General features: G+C 38.5%; 1 protein-coding gene across 1 annotated transcript in view; it reads left to right on the top strand.

Moving 5' to 3' along the window:
* The window catches only part of LOC128060028 (phospholipid-transporting ATPase ABCA3-like), a 252491-nt gene that overhangs the window by 130321 nt on the left and 95232 nt on the right, over positions 1-26938 (top strand). The window contains exons 17-18 of the mRNA XM_052652237.1: positions 14294-14462; positions 15191-15485. Of these exons, the coding sequence (XP_052508197.1) occupies positions 14294-14462; positions 15191-15485 (464 nt within the window). The remainder of the gene's footprint in view (positions 1-14293; positions 14463-15190; positions 15486-26938) is intronic.

The following is a 26938-nucleotide window of genomic DNA, read 5'->3' as shown; positions in this document are numbered from 1 at the left end:
AATTCAAAAGGGAGGAAGACAATTCAAATGGAGCTGAAAAAAGCAAATGTTTGGTAAAAATACATTTGCTGGGCCAGGCAGAAACCATGGGACACAGAATAGACTCTAATCTATAGTCCCTGCCTGAGTTTCCTCCACACAGCTAACCTATATTCTTTGCAGATACCTCTCATAATAGCTCTATTCCTAGAAAAGGCCCTTTTTCAAAATATTTCAGGTAGCTTAGATGAAAGTATAAAGAAAGACTTCCTGAGTCTTTTAGGCTCAATTGTTTTCAGCTTGCCCACATGGAAAGAGACATTTTGGGGTGGCAAATTTTCCTCCCCTACATTTCTATAATTTATTTAATTTGTACGCAGTTTGTTTCTTGCACTGTGCAGAAGTGCAAAATGAAAATGCTCAGAGAATTCAGGCTGTTACCTAGCAAAGTCAGATGATTACCAACCAAAGGTTTTACAAAATGCCCTTTTTTTGATAGGGTAATGACATAATTACATCTACATTTCATTCTCTCAGACTCAGGGATTTAAAATTGTCAGTGTCTGAGAGCTGACAGGGTAAATAAGTTCACAGAAGACTAATATATATAAATTAAAGGCTGTTTCATTAATTTATAATGAACCATAATAAGAATGATTTATAATGATTATGGCCTCTTTGCCATTTAATGTCATCTTGTGTGTCTCTAGGCAAGCTGCATAGGGAGCAAAATGATAATAAGAAAGTTATTTTGTAAGACCAATTAGATCAAGCATCAGAAGGGCAGAGACCATGTCTGTTTTGTTCGCTAACTATACTTGGGGCCCCAAACAATACCTGCCACAGAATTTGATACTGCTCTTGAATGAATAAATGAATTAATTAATGTCATTTAAAACCATTGTCTCCACAATAGATACTCTACCACCTTCTGGGAATTCCAAATTAAAACCTTGGACCATGACACCTAGGTTGTCTCTTCTATGGGTTAATATCATAGTCTGTTACAGAGTCTCCTTTCCAACCTTTTTATTTTCATTGTTTTATTGTGCTAAAATATAAATGCGTTTCACATTTTAAATACTTTTACATATACAGTTCTGTGGTATTTTACATTGTTGTGCAACCGTTACCAATATTCGTCACCATAACTCTTTTCATCTTGTAAAACTGAATATCTGTACCTATGAAACAATAACTCTCCATTCTTTCCTACCCCTACCCTGGAAACAACCATTATACTTTCTGCCTTTGTGATTTTTACTACTCTAAGTGGAACCACACAGTATTTTTCATTTTCTCACTGGTTTATTTCACTTGGCTTAATGTCCTCAAGCCTTATACATGATGTAGCATATTGAAGAATTTCCTTCCTTTTGGAAATTGAGTAGTATCCCATTGTAATGTATACAACACTTTGCTCATCCATTCATTGGTCAGTGGATGCTTATGTTGCTTCCAGATTTCGGGTATTATGAATAAATGCTGCTTTGAATGTCATATAAAATAATCTTTGAGACCCTGCTTCCAATTCCTTTTGGAATATGCCCAGAAGTGGAAATGCTGGATCATACAGTAATTCTGTTTTTTTCACAGTGAGGAGAAAAGTTATTTTTTTTGATACAATAAAGTTCAAATAAATCAGTTCAGTTCAGTTCAGTCACTCAGTTGTGTGTGACTCTTTGCGACCCCATGGAATGCAGCATGCCAGACTTCCCTATCCATCACCAACTCCCAGAGTTTGATCAAACTCATGTTTGATCAAAGCATCAATTCTTCAACTCTTACCTTTCTTTATGGTCCAACCTCACATCCATACATGACTACTGGAAAAACCATTGCCTTGACTAGACAGACCATTGTTGCCAAAGTAATGTCTCTGCTTTTTAATATGCTGTTTTAACTTTTCTTCCAAGGAGCAAGCATCTTTTAATTTCATGGCTGCAATCACCATCTGCAGTGATTTTGGAGCCCAACAAAATTAAGTCTGTCACTGTTTCCACTGTTGCCCCGTCTATTTCCCATGAAGTGATAGGACCAGGTGCCATGATCTTTATTTTTTGAGTGTTGAGTTTTAAGCCAGCTTTTTTACTCTCTTCTTTCACTTTCATCACGAGACTCTTCAGTTCCTCTTCACTTTCTGCCATAAGGGTGGTGTAATCTTCATATCTGAGGTTACTGATATTTCTCCTGACAATCTTGATTCCAGCTTGTGCTTCATCCAGCCTGGCATTTGGAATGATGCTAAAGCTGAAACTCCAGTACTTTGGCCACTTCATGAGAAGAGTTGACTCATTGGAAAAGACTCTGATGCTGGGAGGGATTGGGGGCAGGAGGAGAAGGGGACGACAGAGGATGAGATGGCTGGATGGCATCACTGACTCGATGGACGTGAGTCTGAGTGAACTCTGGGAGTTGGTGATAGACAGGGAGGCCTGGCATGCTGCGATTCATGGGGTCGCAAAGAGTCACACACAACTGAGTGACTGAACTGAACTAAACTGACTCTGCATATAAGTTAAATAAATAAGGTGACAATATTCAAACAAATAGAGGGAAATTATGTTAATAACTTTGATGATATTATGTTATATAAGGAGTTCAGTTCAGCTGACTTCTGTCGCTCATATGTGTCTGACTCTGGGACCCCATGGACTGCAGTACACCAGGCTTCCCTGTCCATCACGAACTCCTGGAGCTTACTCAAAACTCTTGTCCATTGAGTTGGTGATGCCATCCAACCATCTCATCCTCTGTTGTCCTCTTATAATCCTGCCTTCAATCTTTCCCAGCATCAGAGTATTTTCAAATGAGTCAGTTCTTCCCATCAGGTGGCCAAAGTATTGCAGTTTCAGCTTCAGAAGTAAATGTTTTTCTGGAACCCTCTTGCTTCTTCAATGATCCAGTGTATGTTGGCAATTTGATCTCTGGTTCCTCTGCCTTTTCTAAATCCACCTTGAACATTTGGAAGTTCATGGTTCAAGTACTGTTGAAGCCTGGCTTGGAGAATTCTGAGTATTACTTTGCTAGTGTGTGAGATGAGCACAATTGTGCAGTAGTTTGAGCATTCTTTGGCTTTGCCTTTCTTTGGGATTGGAATGAAAACTGACCTTTTCCAGTCCTGTGGCCACTGCTGAGTTTTGCAAATTTGCTGGCATATTTGAGTGCAGCACGTTCACAGCATCATCTTTTAGGATTTGAAATAGCTCAATTGGAATTTCATCACCATTAGCTTTGTTTGTAGTAATGTTTCCTAAGGCCCACTTGACTTTGCACTCCAGGATGTCTGGCTTTATGTGAGTGATCACACCATCATGATTATCTGGGTCGTGAAGACCTTTTTTATATCGTTCTTCTGTGTATTCTTGCCACCTCTTCTTATCTTCTGCTTCTGTTAGGTCCATACCATTTCTGTCCTTTATTGTTCCGATCTTTGCATGAAAATTTCCCTTGATATCTCTAATTTTCTTGAGGAGATCTCTAGTCTTTCCCATTCTATTGTTTTCCTCTCTTTCTTTTCACTGATCACTGAGGGAGGCTTTCTTAACTCTCCTTGCTATTCTTTGGAACTCTGCCTTCAAATGGATATATCTTTCCTTTTCTCCTTTACCTTTCACTTCTTTTCTTTCATAGCTGTTTGTTAAGGCCTCCTCAACCATTTAGCCTTTTTGCATTTCTTTTTCTTGGGTATGGTCTTGATCACTGCCTCCTGTACAATGTCACTAACCTCCATCCATATAAGGAGTTAATATTTACCAAAATTCTCCAGAAGGACTGAGGGCATGCAAAACCTAATTGGGTGAAGTGATTTTAATTAAATACATCTAGTAAAGTACATTAAGCTAAAATATGTGTACATACAATCATACTCCCCAAGGAGACAAAATACTGAATACCACTAGAAAAATGAGTCAAATGCTAGAATAGGCACTCCATAAGAAAGGATAAACGGTTACTCTGTGAATCTTCTTTTACAACTGTTCAGTTCAGTTCAGTTCAGTTCAGTTCAGTCGCTCAGTCGTGTCCGACTCTTTGCGACCCCATGAAACACACCACGCCAGGCCTCCCAGTCCATCACCGACTCCCGGAGTTCACTCAGACTCACGTCCATCAAGTCAGGGATGCCATCCAGCCATCTCATCCTCGGTCGTCCCTTTCTCCTCCTGCCCCCAATCCCTCCCAGCATCAGAGTCTTTTCCAATGAGTCAACACTTTGCATGAGGTGGCCAAAGTATTGGACTTTCAGCTTTAGCATCATTCCTTCCAAAGACAACCCAGGGCTGATCTCCTTCAGAATGGACTGGTTGGATCTCCTTGCAGTCCAAGGGACTCTCAAGAGTCTTCTCCAACACCACAGTTCAAACGCATCAATTCTTCGGCGCTCAGCCTTCTTCACAGTCCAACTCTCACATCCATGCATGACCACAGGAAAAACCATAGCCTTGACTAGATGGACCTTAGTCGGCAAAGTAATGTCTCTGCTTTTGAATATGCTATCTAGGTTGGTCATAACTTTTCTTCCAAGGAGTAAGCATCTTTCAATTTCATGGCTGCAATCACCATCTGCAGTGATTTTGGAGCCCAAAAAAATAAAGTCTGACACTGTTTCCACTGTTTCCCCATCTATTTCCCATGAAGTGATGGGACCAGATGCCATGATCTTCGTTTTCTGAATGTTGAGCTTTAAGCCAAATTTTTCACTCTCCTCTTTCACTTTCATCAAGAGGCTTTTTAGTTCCTCTTCACTATATACTCACTAGCAGTCTGTTAGTGAAAGAAAGGATTGTTTTAAAACTCAGAATGGCACCAGGCCCCTCATCCATAAAATGTATTTTGGGATAATCCTGGCATCAGACAAGTCATCCCGGGTGATAAAATGATTGACTTGAATCTTGTAGAAGAGCAGATTACCATACAAATAGTTTCATTTACATAGATTAGGGGAACAGTGTCTGAGTATAACAAAATGGTTTGTCAAATCAGTTCTGAGTCATTAGGCAGAACCGATTTGAAGACAGAGTCTGGGGTACATTAACATAGCTTAAGACAAACATTTCCATAAGACGAATGCATTGGTTAACTCAAGGTTTGAGAATAGTTAACTTCAGGTGGAACCAGGTGTCATTATGTCAACACAGTATTTTAAGAGAAACTCTTTTTAAATTTGTATAGAGAAGGGAAAAAAATAACATATATATATGTATATATATATGTATATATATATATATATACATATCACTAGTTTGTTTTCTCTTGATGCTTAAGAAAGAGATTTAAAAAATGTCTGACACTTGCAGCTTATTTCCTCCATTTGGAGACCCCTGGCCTTCCTGCCTGTTACCCTCTCATATATGTACCACATCCTCTTTATCCATTTCTCAGTCGAACATTTAGTTTACTTTCATGTCTTGGCTGTTGTAAACAGTACTTCAGTGAACATTGGGGTGAATGTATCTTTTCAGATCATGTTATTCTCTGGATATATGCCCAGGAATGGGATTGTAGAGTCTTTTTTTTTTTTTTTTTTTTTTAAGGAACCCTATGCTGTTCTCCATAGTGACTCTACCAATTTACATTCCCACCAGCAGTGTAGAAAGATTTCCTTCTCTCCACACCCTTTCCAGCATTTATTGTTTGTGGATTTTTTGATGATAGTCATTCTGACTGATGTGAGGTGATATCTCATTGTAGTTTTGATTGGCATTTCTCTAATAATTAGCATTGTTGAACATCTTTTTTTGTACCTACGGGCCATCTGTATGTCTTTTTTGGAGAAAAGTCTATTTAATTCTTCTGCCCATTTTTTGAGTGGGTTGTTTTTACGCTGTTCATGAGCTCTTTGCAAATTTTGGAGACTAATCCTTTGTCAGTCACATCATTTGCAAATATTTTCTCCCAATCTGTGGGTTGTCTTTTCATTTTGTTTATTGTTTCCTTCACTGTGCAAAAATTTTTGAGTTTAAATAGGTCAGATTTATTTATTTTGTTTTTATTTCCATTATTATAGGAGCTGGATTTTTAAAAAACTGTTGCTGTGGTTTATGTCAGTGAATGTTCACCTATGTTTTCCTCTAGGAGTTTTATAGTGTCTGGTCTCATATTTAGGTTTTTAATCCATTTTATTTTTGTGTCTGGAGTAAATAATGATCTATTTTTATTTTTTACATGTGGCTGTCCAGTTTTTCCAGCAACATTGAAGAGACTGTCTTTCCAACATTGTGCAATCTTGCTTCCTTTGTAATAGATTAATTGATCATCGGTGCACGGGCTTTTCTTCTGGATTTTCTATCGTATTCCATTGATCTATTTTCTATTTTTGTGCCAGTATCATACTGTTTAGATGACTTTAGCTTTGTAGTATAATCTGAAGTCAAGGAGCCTGATTCCTCCAGGTTTTTTTCTTTTTTAAGATTGCTTTGGCTATATGAGAGTTCCATAAAAACATCTACTTCTGCTTTATTGACTACGCCAAAGCCTTTGACTGTGTGGATCACAATAAACTGTGGAAAATTCTGTAAGAGACAGGAATACCAGACCACCTGACCTGCCTCCTCAGAAATCTGTATGCAGGTCAAGAAGCAACAATTAGAACTGGACATGGAACAATAGACTGATTCCAAATTGGGAAAGGAGTATGTCAAGGCTGTATGTTGTCACCCTGCTTAATTAATGTATATGCAGAGTACATCGTGAGAAATGCTGGACTGGATGCAGTACAGGCTGGAATCAAGATTTCCGGGAGAAATATCAGTTCAGTTCAGTCGCTCAGTCGTGTCCAACTCTTTGCAACCCCATGAATCGCAGCATGCCAGGCCTCCCTGTCCATCACCAACTCCCAGAGTTCACCCAAACTCGTGTGCATCAAGTGATGCACATGGATGGTGATGCCATCCAACCATCTCATCCTCTGTCCCCTTCTCCTCCTGCCCCCAGTCCCACCCAGCATCAGGGTCTTTTCCAATGAGTCAACTCTTCACATGAGGTGGCCCAAGTATTGGAGTTTCAGCCTGAGCATCAGTCCTTCCAATGAACACCCAGAATTGATCTCCTTTAGGATGGACTAGTTGGATCTCTTTGCAGTCCAAGGGACTCTCAAGAGTCTTCTCCAACACCACAGTTCAAAAGCATCAATTCTTTGGCACTCAGCTTTCTTCACAGTCCAACTCTCACATTCATACATGACCACTGGAAAAACCATAGCCTTGACTAGATGGACCTTTGTTGGCAAAGTAATGTCTCTGCTTTTTAATATGCTGTCTAGGTTGGTCATAACTTTTCTTCCCAGGAGTAAGCATCTTTTAATTTCATGGCTGCAGTCACCATCTGCAGTGATTTTGGAGCCCCCCCAAAATAAAGTTTGACGCTGTTTACACTGTTTTCCCATCTATTTCCCATGAAGTGATGAAACATAAATAACCTCAAATATGCAGATGACACCACGCTTATGGCACAAAGCGAAGAAGAACTAAAGAGCCTCTTGATGAAAGTGAAAGAGTAGAGTAAAAAAGTTGGCTAAAAACTCAACATTCAAAAAACAAAGATCATGGCATCTGGCCCCATCACTTCATAGCAAATAGATGGGGAAACAGTAGAAACAGTTACAGACTTTATTTTGTTGGGCTCCAAAATCACTGCAAATGGTGATTGCAGCCATGAAATTAAAAGACACTTGCTCCTTGGAAGAAAAGTTTTGACAAACCTAGACAGCATATTAAAAAGCAGACACATTACTTTGCTGACAAAGGTCTCTCTAGTCAAGGCAATGGTTTTTCCAGTAGTCATGTATGGATGTGAGAGTTGGACTGTGAAGAAAGCTGAGTACAAAAGAATTGATACTTTTGAATTGTGGTGTTGCAGAAGACTCTTGAGAGTCCCTTGGGCTGCAAGGAGATCCAACCAGTCCATCTATAAGGAAATCAGTCTTGAATATTCATTGGAAGGACTGATGCTGAAGCTGAAACTCTAATACTTTGCCCACCTGCTGGGAAGAACTGACTCATTTGAAAAAACCCTGATGCTGGGAAAGATTGAAGGCGGGAGAAGAGGATGATATGGTTGGATGTCATCACTGACTCAATGGACATGAGTTTGAGTAAATTCTGGGAGTTCCTGATGGACAGGGCGGCCTGGCCTGCTGCACTCCAGTGGTCACAAAGAGTTGGACACAACTGAGTGATGAGCTTGGCTATATGGGGACTTTTGTGTCTCCATACAAATTTTGAGATTTTTTTTTGTTCTAGTTCTGTGAAAAATGCCACTGGTAATTTGATAGGGATTATACTGAATTTGTAGATTGCCTTGGATAATATAGTTTTTGACAATATTTATTCTTCTAACCCAAAAACATGGTATATCTTTTCATATGCTTATATCTCCTTTAATTTCTTTCATCAGCATCTTATAGTTTTGAAGTCACAGGTCTTGTTTTGTCTCCTTAGGTAGATTTATTCCTAGGAATTTTATTCTTTTTGATCTTTGCCCATTTTTGAGTCAGATTCTTTTTTGTTGTTGGGTTTCAGAATTTATATATATTAGCCTGGTGCAAATGTAATTTTGATTTCAGACCATGAATTTTAAATCATAACTAGACTCAAACACAACTTTATAAATCAAAATAGGAACCATTACAATCAACACACTTCTGCCAATGAGAAATAAGTTTGTTTATTCCTGTAGCATAAAAATCCATGCTTCGGGATTCAGTGAACTCTTGGAAAGCATTGTCTGCATCCTGCTTGTTTTGGAAGTGTTTTCTCTGCAAAAAGTTGTTGAGATGTTTGAAAAAGTGGTAGTCAGTTGTCAAGAGGTCAGGTGAATATGGCATATGAGGCAAAACTTTGTAGCCCAATTCGTTCAACTTTTGAAGTGTTGGCTGTGCAATATGCTGTTGGGAAGTGCCATGGAGAAGAATTAAGATCCTTTCTGTTGGCCAGTGCTGGTTGTAGGCATTGCAGTTTCAGTGCATCACATCAATTTGCTGAGCATGCTTCTCAGATGTAATGGTTTCATCAAAATTCAGAAAGCCGTAGTGGATCAGATGGGCAGCAGGCCACCAAACAGTGAACATGACCTTTTTTTGGTGCAAGTTTTCTTTGGGAAGTGCTTTGGAGCTTCTTCTTGGTCCAACCCCTGAGTTGGTCATCACTGGTTGTCTTACACAATCCACTTTTTGTTGCATGTCACAATCTGATCAAGAAATGTTCATTGCTATTGCATAGATTAAGAGAAGACAACACTTCAAAACGACATTTTTTTTTTCTTTTTGGTCAGCACATGAAGCATTCCACTTATTGAGCTTTTTCCCTTTGCCATTTGCTTCAAATGCTGAATGACTGTAGAATGGTCAATGTTGATTTCTTGGGCAACTTTTTACGTAGGTGTAAGAAGATCAGATCATTAACTCCTTATTACCAAATTCAGACTCAAATTGAAGAAAGTAGGGAAAGCCACTAACCATTCATGTATGACCTAGATCAAATCCCTTATAATTATACAGTGAAAGTGAGAAATAGATTTAAGGGACTAGATCTGATAGATACAGTGCCTGATGAACTACAAAATGGGGTTCGTGACATTGTACAGGAGACAGGGATCAAGACCATCCACATGGAAAAGAAATGAAAAAAAGGAAAATGGCTGTCTGGGGAGGTCTTACAAATAGCTGTGAAAAGAAGAGAAGCAAAAAACAAAAGAGAAAAGGAAAGATATAAGCAGCTGAATGCAGAGTCCCAAAGAATAGCAAGAAGAGATAAGAAAGCCTTCTTCAGCAATCAATGCAAAGAAATAGAGGAAAACAACAGAATGGGAAAGACTAGAGATCTCTTCAAGAAAATTAGAGACACCAAGGGAACATTTCATGCAAAGATGGGTTCGATAAAGGACTGAAATGGTATGGACCTAACAGAAGCAGAAGATATTAAGAAGAGGTGGCAAGAATACACGGAAGAACTGTGCAGAAAAGATCTTCACGACCCAGATAATCACGATGGTGTGATGACTCATCTAGAGCCAGACATTTTGGAATGTGAAGTCAAGTGGGCCTTAGAAAGCATCACTACAAACAAAGCTAGTGGAGGTGATGGAATTCCAGTGGAGCTATTTCAAATCCTGAAAGATGATGCTGTGAAAATGCTGCACTCAATACGCCAGCAAGTTTGGAAAACTCAACAGTGGCCACAGGACTGGAAAAGGTCAGTTTTCATTCCAATCCCAAAGAAAGGCAATGCCAAAGAATGCTCAAACTACCGCACAATTGTACTCATCTCACATGCTAGTAAAGTAATGCTCAAAATTCTCCAAGCCAAGCTTCAGCAATATATGAACCATGAACTTCCAGATGTTCAAGCTGGTTTTAGAAAAGGCAGAGGAACCAGAGATCAAATTGCCAACTTCTGCTGGATCATGGAAAAAGCAAGAGAGTTCCAGAAAAACATCTACTTCTGCTTTATTGACTATGCCAAAGCCTTTGACTGTGTGGATCACAATAAACTGTGGAAAATTCTGAAAGAGATGGGCATACCAGACCACCTGACCTGCCTCTTGAGAAATCTGTATGCAGGTCAGGAAGCAACAGTTAGAACTGGACATGGAAAAACAGACTGGTTCCAAATAGGAAAAGGGGTACGTCAAGGCTATATATTGTCACCCTGCTTATTTAACTTGTATGCAGTGTACATCATGAGAAACGCTGGACTGGAAGAAACACAAGCTGGAATCAAGATTGCCGGGAGAAATATCAATAACCTCAGATATGCAGATGACACCACCCTTAGTGGCAGAAAGTGAAGAGGAACTCAAAAGCCTCTTGATGAAAGTGAAAGAGGAGAGTGAAAAAGTTGGCTTCAAACTCAACATTCAGAAAACGAAGATCATGGCATCCGGTCCCATCACTTCATGAGAAATAGATGGGGAAACAGTGTCAGACTTTATTATTTTGGGCTCCAAAATCACTGCAGATGGTGACTGCAGCCATGAAATTAAAAGACGCTTACTCCTTGGAAGAAAAGTTATGACCAAGCTAGATAGCATATTCAAAAGCAGAGACATTACTCTGCCGACTAAGGTCCGTCTAGTCAAGCCTATGGTTTTTCCTGTGGTCATGCATGGATGTGAGAGTAGGACTGTGAAGAAGGCTGAGCACCGAAGAATTGATGCGTTTGAACTGTGGTGTTGGAGAAGACTCCTGAGAGTCCCTTGGACTACAAGAAGATCCAACCAGCCCATTCTGAAGGAGATCAATCCTGGGATGTCTTTGGAAGAAATGATCCTAAAGTTGAAACTCCAGTACTTTGGACACCTCATGCGAAGAGTTGACTCATTGGAAAAGACTGATGCTGGGAGGGATTGGGGGCAGGAGGAGAGGGGACGACAGAGGATGAGATGGCTGGATGGCATCACAGACTCAATGGACGTGAATCTGAGTGAACTCTGGGAGTTGGTGTTAGACAGGAAGGCCTGGCGTTCTGCGATTCATGGGGTCGCAAAGAGTCGGACACCACTGAGCAACTGAACTGAACTGAAGAGGATCAGCTTCAATGATGGCTCTCACTTTGTTGTTGTCAACTTCTGATGGCTGGCCACTATGCTTCTCATCTTCAAGGCTCTCATCTCCTTTGCAACACTTCTTGGACCACAGTTGCACTGTACATTCATTAGCAGTTAGTGGGTCAAATGCACTATTGATGTTGTGAGTTGTCTCTGCTGCTTTTATGACCCATTTTCAACTCAAATTAAAAAAGCTCTTGAGTTTACTTTTTGTCTAACATCACTTCCATAGTCCAAAATAAATATAAAATAAAGAGTAAGAAATAAGTCATTAGCAAAAAAGCATATAGTGAGAAATGTGCATTAAAATGATGTGTAACAACCACATTTATTTAGAATGTATTCTAATATCAAACAGCAAATTTCAACAATGCAAAACCACAATTACTTTTGCACCACCCTAATATATTCTTGACGTTAATTCTTTACTAGACATATGACTGGCAGATACATTATCCTTTTCTATAAATTGCATTTTCACTCTGTGGAGATTGTCTTTGATGCATGAAAGTTTTTCATTTTTGTGAAGTACAATTTGTTTATTTTGCCTTTTGTTACTTATGCCTTTGGTATCATAAACAAGAAATCATTAACAAATACAATGTTGTGAGTCTTTTGTCCTATGTTTTCTTCTAAGGGTTTTATAGTTTTTGGTCTTTGACCCTTTTTGAATGGTGTTAAGTAAGGGTCCAAATACCAATATCTCCCTCTCTTTTCGGAGAAGGCAATGGCACCCCACTCCAGTACTCTTGCCTGGAAAATCCCATGGATGGAGGAGCCTGGTAGGATGCAGTCCATGGGGTTGCTAAGAGTCGGACACGACTGAGCGACTTCCCTTTCACTTTTCACTTTCATGCATTGGAAAGGAAATGGCAACCCACTCCAGTGTTCTTGCCTGGAGAATCCCAGGGACGGGGGAGCCTGGTGAGCTTCCATCTATGGGGTTGCACAGAGTTGGACATGACTGAAGCGCCTTAGCAGCAGTAGCAGCCCTCTCCTTTGGACTTCCTTCCATCTAGGTCACCACAGTGCATTAAGTAGAGTTCCCTGTGCTATACAGTATAGAACATGATGTTCTTATATGTGTATACATTGTGAAATAGTAACCACAATAAAGCTAATTAACATATCCATCACCTCATACAGTTACCATTTTCTTTTTTGGTAAGAACACTTGAGATCTACTTTTCTACATCATTTCAAATTTACAATACATTATTATTAATTATAGTCACCATTCTGTACTTGTGGAAAACTGTAGAACGTACTTAACACCATTCAAACTGGATCAAAGACCGAAATGTAAGAACTAAAACTATAGGTTGTGTTTTTACTCTGTGGATATTGTCTTTTGATGCATGAAAGTTTTTAATTTTCATGAAGTACAATTTGCCTATTTTGCCTTTTGCTACTTATGTATATGTATGATCTATTCATTTTGCTATACAGTAGAAACTAGCACAACATTGTATAGCTACTAAGAAAGTGAAAGTGAAAGTCACTCAGTTTTGTCTGAATCTTTGCAACCCCATAAACTACATAGTTCATGGAATTCTCTAGGCCAGAAAATGGAATAGGTAGCCTTTCCCTTCTTTAGGGGAATCTTCCCAACCCCAGGGATCAAACCCAGGTCTCCCTCATTGCAGGAAGATTCTTTACAAGCTGAGCTACAAAGCTAATATACTCAAGTAAAAACTTTTTGAAAATCATATTCTGTACCTTTAATATTTATAATTTTCACTTGTCAATCACACTTAAATTGGAAAATAAAAATAAGATAAATAGAAAGTAAATGGCAAGATGTTAGATATAAACTCAAATATATCACTAATTACACTACATGTAAATAGACTAAAAACAATTCATATGCTTGTAAGAGAGTATGTCTATGTGGGGTGGAGAATTTTTCATCAGAGTTGTCTCTAGGTATTGGAACTATTTTTCTTTCATTTTTTTATATTTTGTAGTGTTTTCCTAATTGAAATTATTAGCAATAAATAAAATATGAAGAATAAAAAGTTTAGAAAAATGACAGAATTTTTTTCCTTAAGTTATAATTACTTGTGTATATTTTTTCATTCTTCTTAAGCATCCATACCAAAAGACACAGCTTTGGACATAGGCACTAAATGGAAAACATAAGGATTTTTTTAAAAAAAAACCTACTATCCAAAGTCCCTATCATTTTATAACATAAAGAACACCTTAACATCCAAAGGAGAGTTATTATCTTTGATTTTAGATAAGTGCTTTAACTTGAATAAATTCCGCTTAATGAAACACAATATGTTATAATTGTTTTTCTTATCTTACCACAGAATGGTAGAAACTTTACCATGAATTGGCATCGGTCCTCTGACTGGTTTATTGAGAGCCATTATTATTATACTTGGACTTCCCTGGTGGCTCAAATGGTAAAGAATCTGCCTGTAATGTGGGAGACCAGGGTTCAATCCCTGGATGAGGAAGATCCCCTGAAGAAGGGAATGGCATCCCACTCCAGTATTCTTGCCTGGAAAACCCCATGGACAGAGGAGACTAGAGGACTACTGTCCATGGGGTCACATAGAATTGGACAGGACTGAGTGACTAATACTTTCACTTTCACATTATCATACTGCTTTTATACAATATACTTAACAATCAGTAAGAAAGATCAAGGAATCCTCCAAATTTGGAAATTTGTTTGCTATTTGACAAATAAAATAGCTTGAAGGTATAGTCAAAGTAAAATATTTTGTGCTTTTTGTGTGTATATGTGTGTATTTAGGGTCAATAAGCTGGCAGATTCTGAAACGGAGATTCAATCTATTCAGTCTTCTCTTTCGATAAGCCAAAGAGAACAAAACAGGAATAAGAGTAGGAGCGTGTTCAGAAATTGTGAAGGATCAGTTACTCCCAGATTAAATGAAATTGCTAACATTAAATTTAATACTGGGGTGAGTATATTCACTAAAATGTAATACTAGTATATTTGGCTTGGGTGTATATACTACCTGAATTTAAAAGATGTTTGGAGTATGGCCATAGGAGAGTCAAGGAGATAAGGAATAGTCTGTACCACAACTCCATTAGTTTCCTGATTCAGGAGAAATGGGTTTTAGATAAAGATCACAGCTATGTCACTTTCACCATAGTTATTTCTCAGAATCACTGAGAGGTTCTCTTCATTTTCTAATAAATTTTCCCTTTATTTGGTTCTAACAAGGCCCAAGAGTTACTTTTAGAAGATATTGGTTGATCAGATTAGGGGCATTTTCTCACTATGAGCCATTGTTAGTATACTAAATAAAGTAAAAGATAGTAGTTGTATACAAGTTTTATGGGGATATTTCCCTTAAAAAAGAGAGATGGAAAGATTATGGTTTGATGTTAAATTAAATAAATATAATTTTTCCAATCAGAAATAATACAAATATATTAATGAATAATATCACCTTGACAAGACTTTCAGTGTAGTTAGGTAAGAAACCAGATGTTGTCTTTTCCCTTACTACCTTATACAAATAAATTTTCCATACCATTTTGTTTTCTTTGGTTAAATTCAAGAATATATTTGTATAATATGTGTGTATCTTTTGCTATAAAAATTTTGAGCATTGAATTTCAGTTTGAATATCTTCCTTGGATCACGAGTAATTCTGATGCTATGTTCTCCTCTTTTTAGTTTCCACTTTACCGCCAGCAATTTCATTCCATGTTTTTAAAGAGAGCACTATTCAATTGGCGCAGTTGGAAGTTGACATTGCTACATATATCAATAATTTTGTTTGTCACTACTTACCTTTTAACAACTCTAAACTTTTATTATATTATGCCTGCCAGAGAAATGGACTTAAGTCAATATGGTCGAACAGTTGTACCTTACTCAATTTCTGGGAATTCTGTTTTGGCTCTAAATCTCATAAAGAACCTTGAGATTTTTTTAAAGCTTAAGAATCAAGAACTTCGGGAAGTACAAGGTAAGACCTGTAGGAAAAAAGAGACCACTGCTATATGAAGACCTATATGTATCACTTGCAAAGAAGGAAGTTAACTACGCTATCTAGCTACCCATTTCTTTCTTTTCCTACTAACTACCAGTATCTTCAGTTTAGTCACTCAGTCATGTCTGACTCTGCGACCCCATGAATCATAGCATGCCAGGCCTCCCTCCATCACCAACTCCCGGAGTTTACTCAAACTCTTTTCCATCGAATCGATGATGCCATCCAGCCATCTCATCCTCTGTCGTCCCCTTCTCCTCCTGCCCCCAATCCCTCCCAGCATCAGTCTTTTCCAATGAGTCAACTCTGCATCAGATGGCCAAAGTATTGGAGTTTCAGCTTTAGCATCAGTCCTTCCAATGAACACCCAGAACTGATCTCCTTTAGGATGGACTGGTAGGATCTCCAGTCTTCTCCAACACCACAGTTCAAAAGCATCAATTCTTCAGCGCTCAGCCTTCTTCACAGTCCAACTCTCACATCCATACATGACTACTGGAAAAACCATAGCCCTGACTAGGTGGACCTTTGTTGGCAAAGTAATGTCTCTGCTTTTTATTTTTTTTCTAGTTTATAATGGGTTTTATTTATATGCTTTGCAGTAATACATTCATTTCATGCTCAATTTATACCAGAGTTAGCCACAGAATTCTTTATAAAGTCAAGTTGTATATAATCTATCTTTTAAGCTGTATCAGCATGACATTCTGTAAAACTGGAAGTTACTAATGCAGTGTGCCAATAAAATATGGACAAGAGATATTTTAGGTCTCTAGTGGAAGAAAAGATTACTTCATTAACCATACACATATATTTTGATATATTCAGCTTGTATAGATCTCTATTATCTGATTGATGTATGCTATCTAGGTTGGTCATAACTTTTATTCCAAGGAGTAAGCGTCTTTTAATTTCATGGCTGCAATCACCATCTGCAGCGATTTTGGAGCCCCCCAAAATAAAGTCTGACACTGTTTCCACTGTTTCCCCATCTATTTCCCATGAAGTGACTTGACCAGATGACATGATCGTTTTCTGAATGTTGAGCTTTAAGCCAATTTTTTCACTCTCCTCTTTCACTTTCATCAAGAGGCTTTTTAGTTCCTCTTCACTTTCTGCCATAAGGGTGGTGTCTTGGAGGCAGCTAAATCAAAGATCAAAAATGTACACTTTACGGCAGCTGGGCACAAAGTTCAGTTCAGTTCAGTTCAGTCACTCAGTCGTGTCCGACTCTTTGTGACCCCATGAAACACAGCACGCCAGGCCTCCCTGTCCATCACCAACTCCTGGAGTTCACTCAGACTCACGTCCATCGAGTCAGTGATGCCATCCAGCCATCTCATCCTCGGCCATCCCCTTCACTTCCTCCCCCCAATCCCTCACAGCATCAGAGTCTTTTCCAATGAGTCAACTCTTTGCATGAGGTGGCCAAAGTACTGGAGTTTCAGCTTTAGCATCATTCCTTCCAAAGAAATCCCAGGGCTCATCTCCTTCAGAATGGACTGGTTGAATCTCCTTGCAGTCCAAGGGACTCTCAAGAGTCCTCCAACACCACAGTTCAAATGCATCAATTCTTCAGCACTCAGCCTTCTTCACAGTCCAACTCTCACATCCATACATGACCACAGGAAAAACCATACCCTTGACTAGATGGACCTTAGTGGGCAAAGTAATGTCTCTACTTTTGAATATGCTACCTAGGTTGCTCATAACTTTTCTTCCAAGGAGTAAGCGTCTTTTAATTTCATGGCTGCAGTCACCATCTGCAGTGATTTTGGAGCCCAAAATAATAAAGTCTGACACTGTTTCCACTGTTTCCCTATCTATTTCCCATGAAGTGATGGGACCGGATGCCATGATCTTCATTTTCTGAATGTTGAGCTTTAAGCCAACATTTTCTCTCTCCTCTTTCACTTTCATCAAGAGGCTTTTGAGTTCCTCTTCACTTTCTGCCATAAGGGTGGTGTCATCTGCATATCTGAGGTTATTGATATTTCTCCCAGCAATCTTGATTCCAGCCTGTGTTTCTTCCAGTCCAGCGTTTCTCATGATGTAAGTTGATAATTAATGGAACCATTCTGGCTATTGGTCTTTCGGCTAATTGTATCACCTTTCAAAGGATGAGTAAAAGAGCCAAAATACTATGTTGTTGTGAAATTTAGCATACAAATCTATATTCTGAGCAGAATATAAAAATGCTTCTCTAAGCTCTCACAGGGTAAAATAGTTCCAAGATTTGAAAGTGCTCCTTTACAATATTGATCTTTCTAAAAACAGATGGCTGAAGGCTTAATAGATTGATTTTTCAGAACTACTATTTTGAAGATAGTACAAATAGCTGTACCCATTTGTTCAATGTTTACTTTTGGTCAGAACTGTGAATATACTGAACAATTTTTCTGCATTATGTTTCTAAATGCTAAAAGCAACCCTTTTATGTAGCTTTTTTTTTTTTTTTTTTGGTCCATTTATGTGTAAAGTATGTGTGCTCAGTCATGTCCAATTCTTTGTGACCCCATGGACTGTAGTGCACCAAGCTCCTGTGTCCATGGAATTTTCCAGGCAAGAACACTATAATGCATTACCGTTTCTTATTCCAGGGAATCTTCCCAGCCCAGAGATCAAACTGTAAGCCGAGTGCGGAGAAAAAGAGAATGAGCTGGGCAGTCAGGCAGAGAAAGATTTATAATAGGAAGAAAGCAAGTTACTGGCTTTAGAGAGAAACCAGTGTTCTCCCTTTACAGCCAACCCTTCTTATACCTTATCAATGGGAAATTGTGCCCTGAAGGGAGGGGGCCTTTGTTTATCTTTAGCACAAAGCTGGGGTCTTGTGATCATGCAGAGGGGTCTCGTGGTCAGGTGGTCACATAGTCTTGAGAAACTGGCACCAGCAGGGAAATACAGGATATCACTTTAAGGAAAAAACAGGATGCCACAGGGCAATGTGGCCACTGTGACTTCATCCCTTGTTTGTCAGGTAACCATAATGGGCCGTTTTTAAACAATATACTATGAGCCAGCCCCTTGTTAACCCTAACACAAACCTGCACCTCTTGCATCTCCTACATTGACAGGAAATCTTTTTTTACCACAGGACCACCTGGTAAGCCCATAAATTAGGCCAAAACCTAGTGGATGGAGAATTTTGAATTCTTTGTATGATTGAATGAGTCTACTCTGCCACAAAAGCAACAGAAATACTTAGAAAATAATTCTTAAAAATCAACCAACTTACAATATTGGAAATTAAGCAAAAGCACAGAACAAGCTAAAAAGTGTCTATTTTAAAAACTACTGAACCTCTATTAAAAAAAATAATAGTAAAATCTGTAGCATTTTAACTATTCCTAGCTATGGGTTTTCTAGCAGTTATGTACTGATGTAAGAATTTAGACCACTAAGAAGATTGAGCACTGAAGAAATGATGCTTTCAAACTATGATGCTGGAGAAGCCTCTTGAGAGTCCATTAGACAGCAGCAAGGAGATCAAACCAGTCAGTCCTAAAAGAAATCAACCCTGAATATTCATTGGAAGGACTGATGTTGAAGCTGAAGCTCCAATACTTTGACCACCTAATGTGAAGAGCCAACTCACTGGGAAAGACCCTTATGCTGGGAAAGACTGAGGGAAAGAGGAGATGAGGGCAACAGACGATAAGATGCTTGGATGGCATCATTCACTCAATGGACATGAGTTTGAGCAAACTCTAGAAGAAAATGAAGGACAGGAAATCCTGGCATGCTGCAGTTCATGGGGTTGCAAAGGGTCGGACAGAACTTAGTGACTGAATAACAACAGTTCCTATGGGTCTCCCTCCCCTCAGTGGTGTGGTATCCATGAAAGCCAGAACCTCACAGTTGATGGAAAGAACTGATCTCTTCAGAGCCCTGTTAAAAGTCCCATTTATAAGGATTGTCACAACTTTGACTGAAATAGAAGCTCTTTCAAAAACTATATTCCCAAGGCGTTATTCTTACTGAATTTAAATGAGGGCTCAACTCTTTAGGAAAATCCCTAACCCCAGGGAATTATTTAAAGCAATAGAAATCCGCTGGTAATAGCACCACAGGTAGCTAAGGCTGTGCTTTCAGTTGGGCCAAATAAGAGCTTACCCAGAAAGCAATTCTAAAGGAATGCCTGGAGAGCTAGATGACCACAGTGGACTTTAAAGTCCTGATATTCCTGCAGACCTAGAAAGCTCAGAATGGTAGTATGCATGGCCAGAAATAACCTAGGAAATGAGAAGAATCCAGTCACTTACTTCTAGTTGATGTTGAGGCCCTACACAGGCAAGCAGTGAAAGTTGAGGCTGAGTTGTAAGCTGCCTGAAATTTGAAGGTGTGCCTTTGTTCAAAGATCTCCTTGGCCAAGGGTGGTAGACTTACTGGCTCTAGACATTTAAAAGAATCTTTTAGCTAATTGCTAAATTATATTGATTTAAGACTGACCCCTAGAAGCCAGGCTTAAAGGCCAGAATTTTTTTTTAAGTTCATCAGAGAAATAAGTGGCTGCATACTGTAGAGAATACTGAATCTACAGAACTGTCCACAGAAGTCATTAAGCAAATGAGTAGCAGCAACAACAACAAAATTAACAGTAACAATACACCGGGAAGTTCAGATACCAGAATTGATACACTATCCTATATGCCCAGTTTTCAACAACAGAATGAGAAGAGAAAAAGTAATGGGCTGAATTGTGTCCCTTCAAAATTCATATGCTAAGCCCTACCTTCAGTATCTCAAAATGTGACTATATTTGGATATTAGATCTTTTAAAAAGTAATTAATTTAAAAGTCTTCAAGAGTGGTTCCAATGTGCAGATGAGGTTAGAACCATAGAATCAGAGGAACTCCGGATTCAGGGATGCCAGGCATAGATGTGGGAGGAAGTAAGGGGCTCCTCTAAAAACAGGGAGATTGAGAAAAATGTGGGCTTCTGGTTCAAGACTGCAGAGTAGAAGGATGTGAACTCATCTCCTCCTTTAAGAGGACCAGAATCACAACTAGTTGTTGAACAATCATTGACAGGAGGGCATGGGAACCACCAGAAAAAGTCACCCATGTCCAAAGACAAGAAGCCACAAGATAGTAGGAGGGGCACAATCACAATAAAATCAAATCCCATACCTGCCAGGTGGGTGACCCACAAACTGGAGAACAATCCCAAAAAAATTTTTCCCACTGTTGCAAAGGTTCTGAGCCCCACATCAGCCTCCACAACCTGGGAATCTGACAAAGGAACTGGGAATCAACAGGGAATTTGACCTTGAAGGCCAGAAGAATTTAGTTATAGGACTTCCACACAACTGGAAGAAATAGAGACTTCACTCTTGGAGGGAAAAAACAATCTTGCTGTAACCAAGACACAGGGGAAAGGAGCAGTGACCCCACAGGAGACTGACCCAGACCTACCTGCTAGTGTTGGAGGTTCTCCTGTGGAGGCATGGGTCAGTAAGTGCTCACCACAAGGATGGAGGCATTGGCAACAGCAGTCCTTTAAGGTCCTGCTTGGTATAAGAACTCCTGGAGATCACCATTAACCCTACCATAGAGCCCATTAACCCCAGGGCTGGGTCACCCCAGGTCAAACAACAAACAGAAAGGGAATACAACCACACCCATCAGCAGATAACTGTGTTAAAGCTTTATTGAGAAACACCCACCAGAGCAACACCCAGTTTTTCCTACCACCAGTCCCTCCCATCAAGAAGCTTACACAACCCTCTTAGCCTCATCCACCAAAGGGCAGACAGAAGAAGCCAAAAGAACCACAATTCCACAGTGTTAGAACAAAAACCACATTACAGAAGTTTAATCAGGATGAAAAAGCAGAGAGTTATGTCCCAGGTGAAGGGATAAGATAAAACCCCAGAACAACAATTAAATGAAGTAGAGATAAGCAACCTTACAGGAAAAGAATTCAGAATCATGACAGTGAAGATGATCCAGGATCTCAGAAACAGAATGGAGAAGATGCAAGAAATGTTTACCAAAGACCTTCAAGAACTAAAGAACAAACAAACACAGATGAACAATACACTAGAAGGAATCAACAGCAAAATAGCTGAGGCAGAAGAATGAAGTGACCTGGAGGACAAAATGGTGGAAAACACTGCCATGGAACAAATAAAGGGGGGAAAAAAGGAAAAGAAATGAAACAGCTTATGAGGTGACTGGGACAACATTAAATGCACCAACAATTACATTATGGGGATCCCAGAAGAAGAGAGAGAGAAAGGACTCGAGAAAATATTTGAAGGCATAGTAGCTGAACACTTCCCTAACATGGGAAAGGAAATAGTTAACCAAGTCCAGGAAATGCAGAGAGTCCCAGGCAAGATAAAACCATGGCGGGAAACACTGACACATAGTAGTCAAACTGACAAAATATAAATACAAAGATAATATATTAAAAGCAATAAGGGAAAAACGATAAATAGCATACAATGGAACTCCCATCAGGTTAATAGCTGATTTCTCAACAGAATCTCTATAAGCCAAATTGAATGACATATATTAAAGTGATGAAAGTGAAGAAGCTACAAACAACAATATTCTACCCAGCAAAACTCTTGTTCAGATTTGATGGAGAAATCAAAAGCTTTCCAGACAAGCAAAAGTTAGAAGAATTCAGCATCACCAAGCCTGTTTTACAGCAAATGCTAAAGGAACTTCTCTAGGCAGAAAACACAAGAGAAGGAAAAAATTTACACAAAATAAACTCCAAACAATTAAGAAAAGTGTAGTAGGATGATACTTATTGATAATTAGGACTTCCAATGTCATGCTAGTTGTAAAGAACCCACCTGCCACTGCAGGAGGCATAAGAGACATGGATTTGATCCCTGGATCAGGAAGATCCCCTGGAGTAGGAAATGGCAACCCACTCCAGTGTTCTTGTCTGGAGAATCCCATGGACAGAGGAGCTTGGTGGGCTGCAGTCCATGGGCTTGCCAAGAGTTGGACACATTTGAAGCAGCTTAGCACATACCACATCACTCTACTTAACCCCCAAATTGTATGTAATTATTCTATATCATTAGGTTAATCATGTTCCCATTATGGCTTGCAATATAATTATCTTTTATTTTTTTGGTCTGGCTATTGATTGTGAAAGCTGATAAACATCTTTTATTATTGTGATTATGTCACTATTAATATTATTTACTTAATACAATTGTATCATGATTGGTCAATAAAAAATAATAGAATTGTATATCACCACAAAAAAACCTGTAATAGAAAAACCTGTAATCACTTTTTAAAATCCAGATGCATAGCAGAATTACCTTGGAATTTTTTGAAAAATACAAATGTCCAGATATTGCTTTTGTCTCCAAAGATCCTGATGTGTTTCTAATGAGCAGCTATGTATAGCAAAAACTGGACTATATGATTATCTTTTATTTTCATCTAGTTTGTTCCACTTTTTCTATTTCATATTCAGTGCTCCCATTTCATTTCATTTATGTTTTCCAATTTCTTGATCTCTTATCCCTTTTTTTGATGCCCTTTCTTATGCCTTTATCAAGCCTAGTAGAAAAGCTTTTGCATTCTTGTATACACACACACACACACACACACCCCCATGGGAGTTTCCAGGCAAGAGTGCCAGAGTGGGATGCCATTGCCTTCTCCATTATGTATATATATATACTATATATATATATATATATATATATATATATACACATATGTGTATACATATACACATATATATAGTATATATAATGTAATATATGTATTTTATAAAATATTCATTTCTGCCTAGCTAAAATATTTAACATTTTGATTCTACTTGTTTGCCTTACTATGAATAGAAAGGTAGATTTCTAATTTAAAAAAAAAAGATACACAACAAGCAAGGAATGTTTACTGTATAGCACAAGCAACTGTAGTCAATATCTTGTAATAACCTATAATGAAAAATAATGTGAAAAATAATATATGTGTATATGTACAACTGAATCATTTTGCTGTGAATCCAAAACATTGTAAATCAACTAAACTTCAATAAAAATATATATATATTAAAGAAAAAAAGAAGTAATTAATTTAAAGTGAGATTATTAGAGCAGACCTTTATCCAGTGATTGGTCTCCTGTTAAGAGGCTGAAATTAAACTCAATTTTAGCCAAAGGCTGTGAACCAATAAGGACATGGATATACATACATAGAGGAAAGACCATGTGAAAGCACAAGGACAAGAACGCCATTTATGACCCCCGGAGAGAGATTGCAGAAGAAACTCACCCTGCCAACACCTTGATCTTGGACTTCTAGCCTCTAGAACTGTGAAAAAACACTATTCTAAGTCATCCAGGCTATGGTACTTTATTTTGACAGTCCCAGAAAACTAAAATAGAGAGAAACAGAAGAGTGTTACCCATATGCTGGGGGGAAGAGAGCCAGTAGAAAATGCACTTGAGGAAAGGCAAATGTTGAACTTAGTATACAGAGACTATTTGTTGTGCAGTCAGTCATTTCTAACTCTTTGTGACCCCATGGACTGCAGCACACCAGGCTTCCCTGACACTCACTATCTCCAAGAGTTTGCTCACGTCCATTGAGTTGATGATGCCATCCAACCATCCCATCCTCTGTCATCCCCTTCTTCTCTTGCCCTCAGTCTTTCCCAGTATCAGGGTCTGTTCCAAAGAGTCAGCTGTCACATGAGGTGGCTGACATATTGGAGCTTGAGCTTCAGCGTTAGTCCTCCCAATGAATATTCAGAGTTGATTTCCATTACAACTGACTGTTTTGATCTTGCTGTCCAAGGGATTCCCAAGAGTCTTCTCCAGGACCACATTTTGAAAGCATCAAGACTATAAATCAGCTATTACAAATATTTTTGACATACTAAAGGAAATATGTTTAAAAAATAAAGGAATGTATGGCAACTTCATCTCTCCAAGAAGAGAATTTTAATGAAGAAATATAAATAAAAATTTCAAATGGAAATTCTGTAGTTGGAAAACATAACTGAAATGAAAATTTCACCAGAGGGACCCAATGATAGACTTGAATTGGCAGAAAAATGAATTGCTAAATTGAAGATAGTTAATAAAGATTATCTGATCGGTGAAACAGAAAGATGGGAAGGAACAGCTTCTGAGACATGGAACAACATCAAGCATGCCAACACAGGTATAATGGGAGAACCAGGAGGCAAAGAGATTGATAAAAAGGCAGAAAAGTATTTGAGGAAATAATGACTGAAGACTTCCCAAATATAATGGAAAACATTAATCTTCACCTACAAGAAGTTTAATGAATTCTAAGTATGGTAAACTGAAAAATAATCACACCTAACACAACATAATTTAACAGATAAAAGTTGAAAAGGAAATCTTGAAAGCAAAGGAGGAAAATAATATTAACTTTAAAAAGGTCATTAAAAAGAAAATTTTTAAATTTGGATATATTCACATAATGACATATCATATAGTAATAAATAAAAATGTAAAATTTACCCAAAACAGCATGGATGAATATTAGAAGTAGAGTGTTGAATTGGCAAAAAATAATAAAAAGACTACTTAAATTTTTATATTCTTTTCAGATGGCTCAAAACCAAACACCAGTAAACAACATATTGCACTGGAAGTAGGAGGTGCTCTGTACAGTCAGCAATAAGACCTAGAGCTGACTGTGGCTCAGACCATGAGCTTCTTACTGCAAAATTCAGACTTAAATTGAAGAAGGTAGGAAAAACCACCAAGTCATTTGGGTATGACCTAAGTCAAATCCATTGTGATTACACACTGAAGGTGATGAATTTGATTTAAGGGATTAGACCTGGTAGACAGAGTGCCTAAAGAACTATGGCTGGAGGTTCATAACATTGTACATGAGGCAGTGATCAAAACCATCCCAAAGGAAAAGAAATGCAAGAAGTCAAAGTGGTTGATTGAGGAGGCTTTACAAATAGCTGAGGAAAGGAAAGAAGAGAAGTGAAAGGCAAGGGAGAATGGGAAAAATAACTGAATGAAGAGTTCCAGAGAATAGCAAGGAGAGATAAAAAGGTTTTCTTATATGAACAATGCAAAGAAATAAAGGAAAACAACAGAATGGGAAAGACTATAGATCTCTTCAAGAAAATTGGAGATATCAAGGGAATATTTCATGCAAAGATGGTCATGATAAAAGACAGAAATGGTAAGAATAGAACAGAAGCAGAAGAGACTAAAAAGAGGTGACAAGAATACACAAAAGAACTATATAAAAAAGATCTTAATGACCCAGATAACCACGATGGTGTAGTCACTCCCCTAGAGCCAGATATCTTGGAGTGTGAAGTCAAGTGGCCTTAGGAAGAATTACTACAAACAAAGTTAGTGGAGGTGATGGAATTCCAGCTGAGCTATTTCAAATCCTAAAAGATGATGTGGTTGAAACACTACACTCAATATGTCAGCAAATTTAGAAAAATCAGCAGTGGCCACAGGACTGGAAACCACCAGCTTTCATTCCAATCCCAAAGAACAATGTCAAAGAATGTTCAAACTACCACAAAATTGCACTCATCTCACATGAGACCAAGGTAATCCTCAAAGCTAGGTACTGCTTTAAGCTAGGCTTCAGCAGTACATGAACCAAGAACTTTCAGGTGAACAAGCTGGGTTTAGAAATGGCAGAGGAACCAGAGACCAAATTGCCAACATTCGTTTGATCAGAGAGAAAGCAAGGGAATTCCAGAAAAACATCTACTTCTGGTTCATTGACTATGCTAAAGCCTTTGACTGTGGATCACAACAAACTTTGGAAAATTCTTAAAGAGACTGGAGTTCCAGACCACCTTACCTGTCTCCTAAGAAACCTGTATGCAGGTCAAGAAGTAACAGTTAGAACCGGAGATAGAACAACTGACTGGTTCACACTGGGAAGGGAGTACATTAGGGCTGTATATTGTCACCCTGCTTATTTTCTTCTATACAGAATACACCATGTGAAATGCCAAGCTGGCTGAATCACAAGCTGGAGTCAGGATTGCTAGGAGAAATATCAACAACCTCAGATATGTAGATGATACCACTCTAATGGTAGAAATTGAGAGGTGCTAAAGAACATCTTGAAGAGGGTAAAAGAGGAGAATGAAAAAAACTGGCTTGAATTCAACATTCAAAAAAATATGATCATGGCATCTCTCTCATCACTTCATGGCAAATAGGAAAAGTGAAATAGTAAAACAAAAAACAGAAAAAGTGGAAGCAGTGACATATTTTATTTTCTTAGGCTCCAAAGTCACTGTGGATGGTGACTGCAGCCTTGAAATTAAAAGACATTTGCTCCTTGGAAGGAAAGCTATGATAAACCTAGACAGCATATTAAAAAGCAGTGACATCACTTTGCTGACAATGGTCCATATATTATTGATACCAACAATTGGTACACTATAAAATATAGATTTAACACAAAATGCATAC

The sequence above is a fragment of the Budorcas taxicolor genome, chromosome 2 (genome assembly GCF_023091745.1).
Source record: "Budorcas taxicolor isolate Tak-1 chromosome 2, Takin1.1, whole genome shotgun sequence".
Classification (NCBI taxonomy): Eukaryota; Metazoa; Chordata; class Mammalia; order Artiodactyla; family Bovidae; genus Budorcas; species Budorcas taxicolor.
The sequence above is the reverse complement of the archived record's forward strand: the minus strand, read 5'-3'. Positions and strand labels throughout refer to the sequence as shown.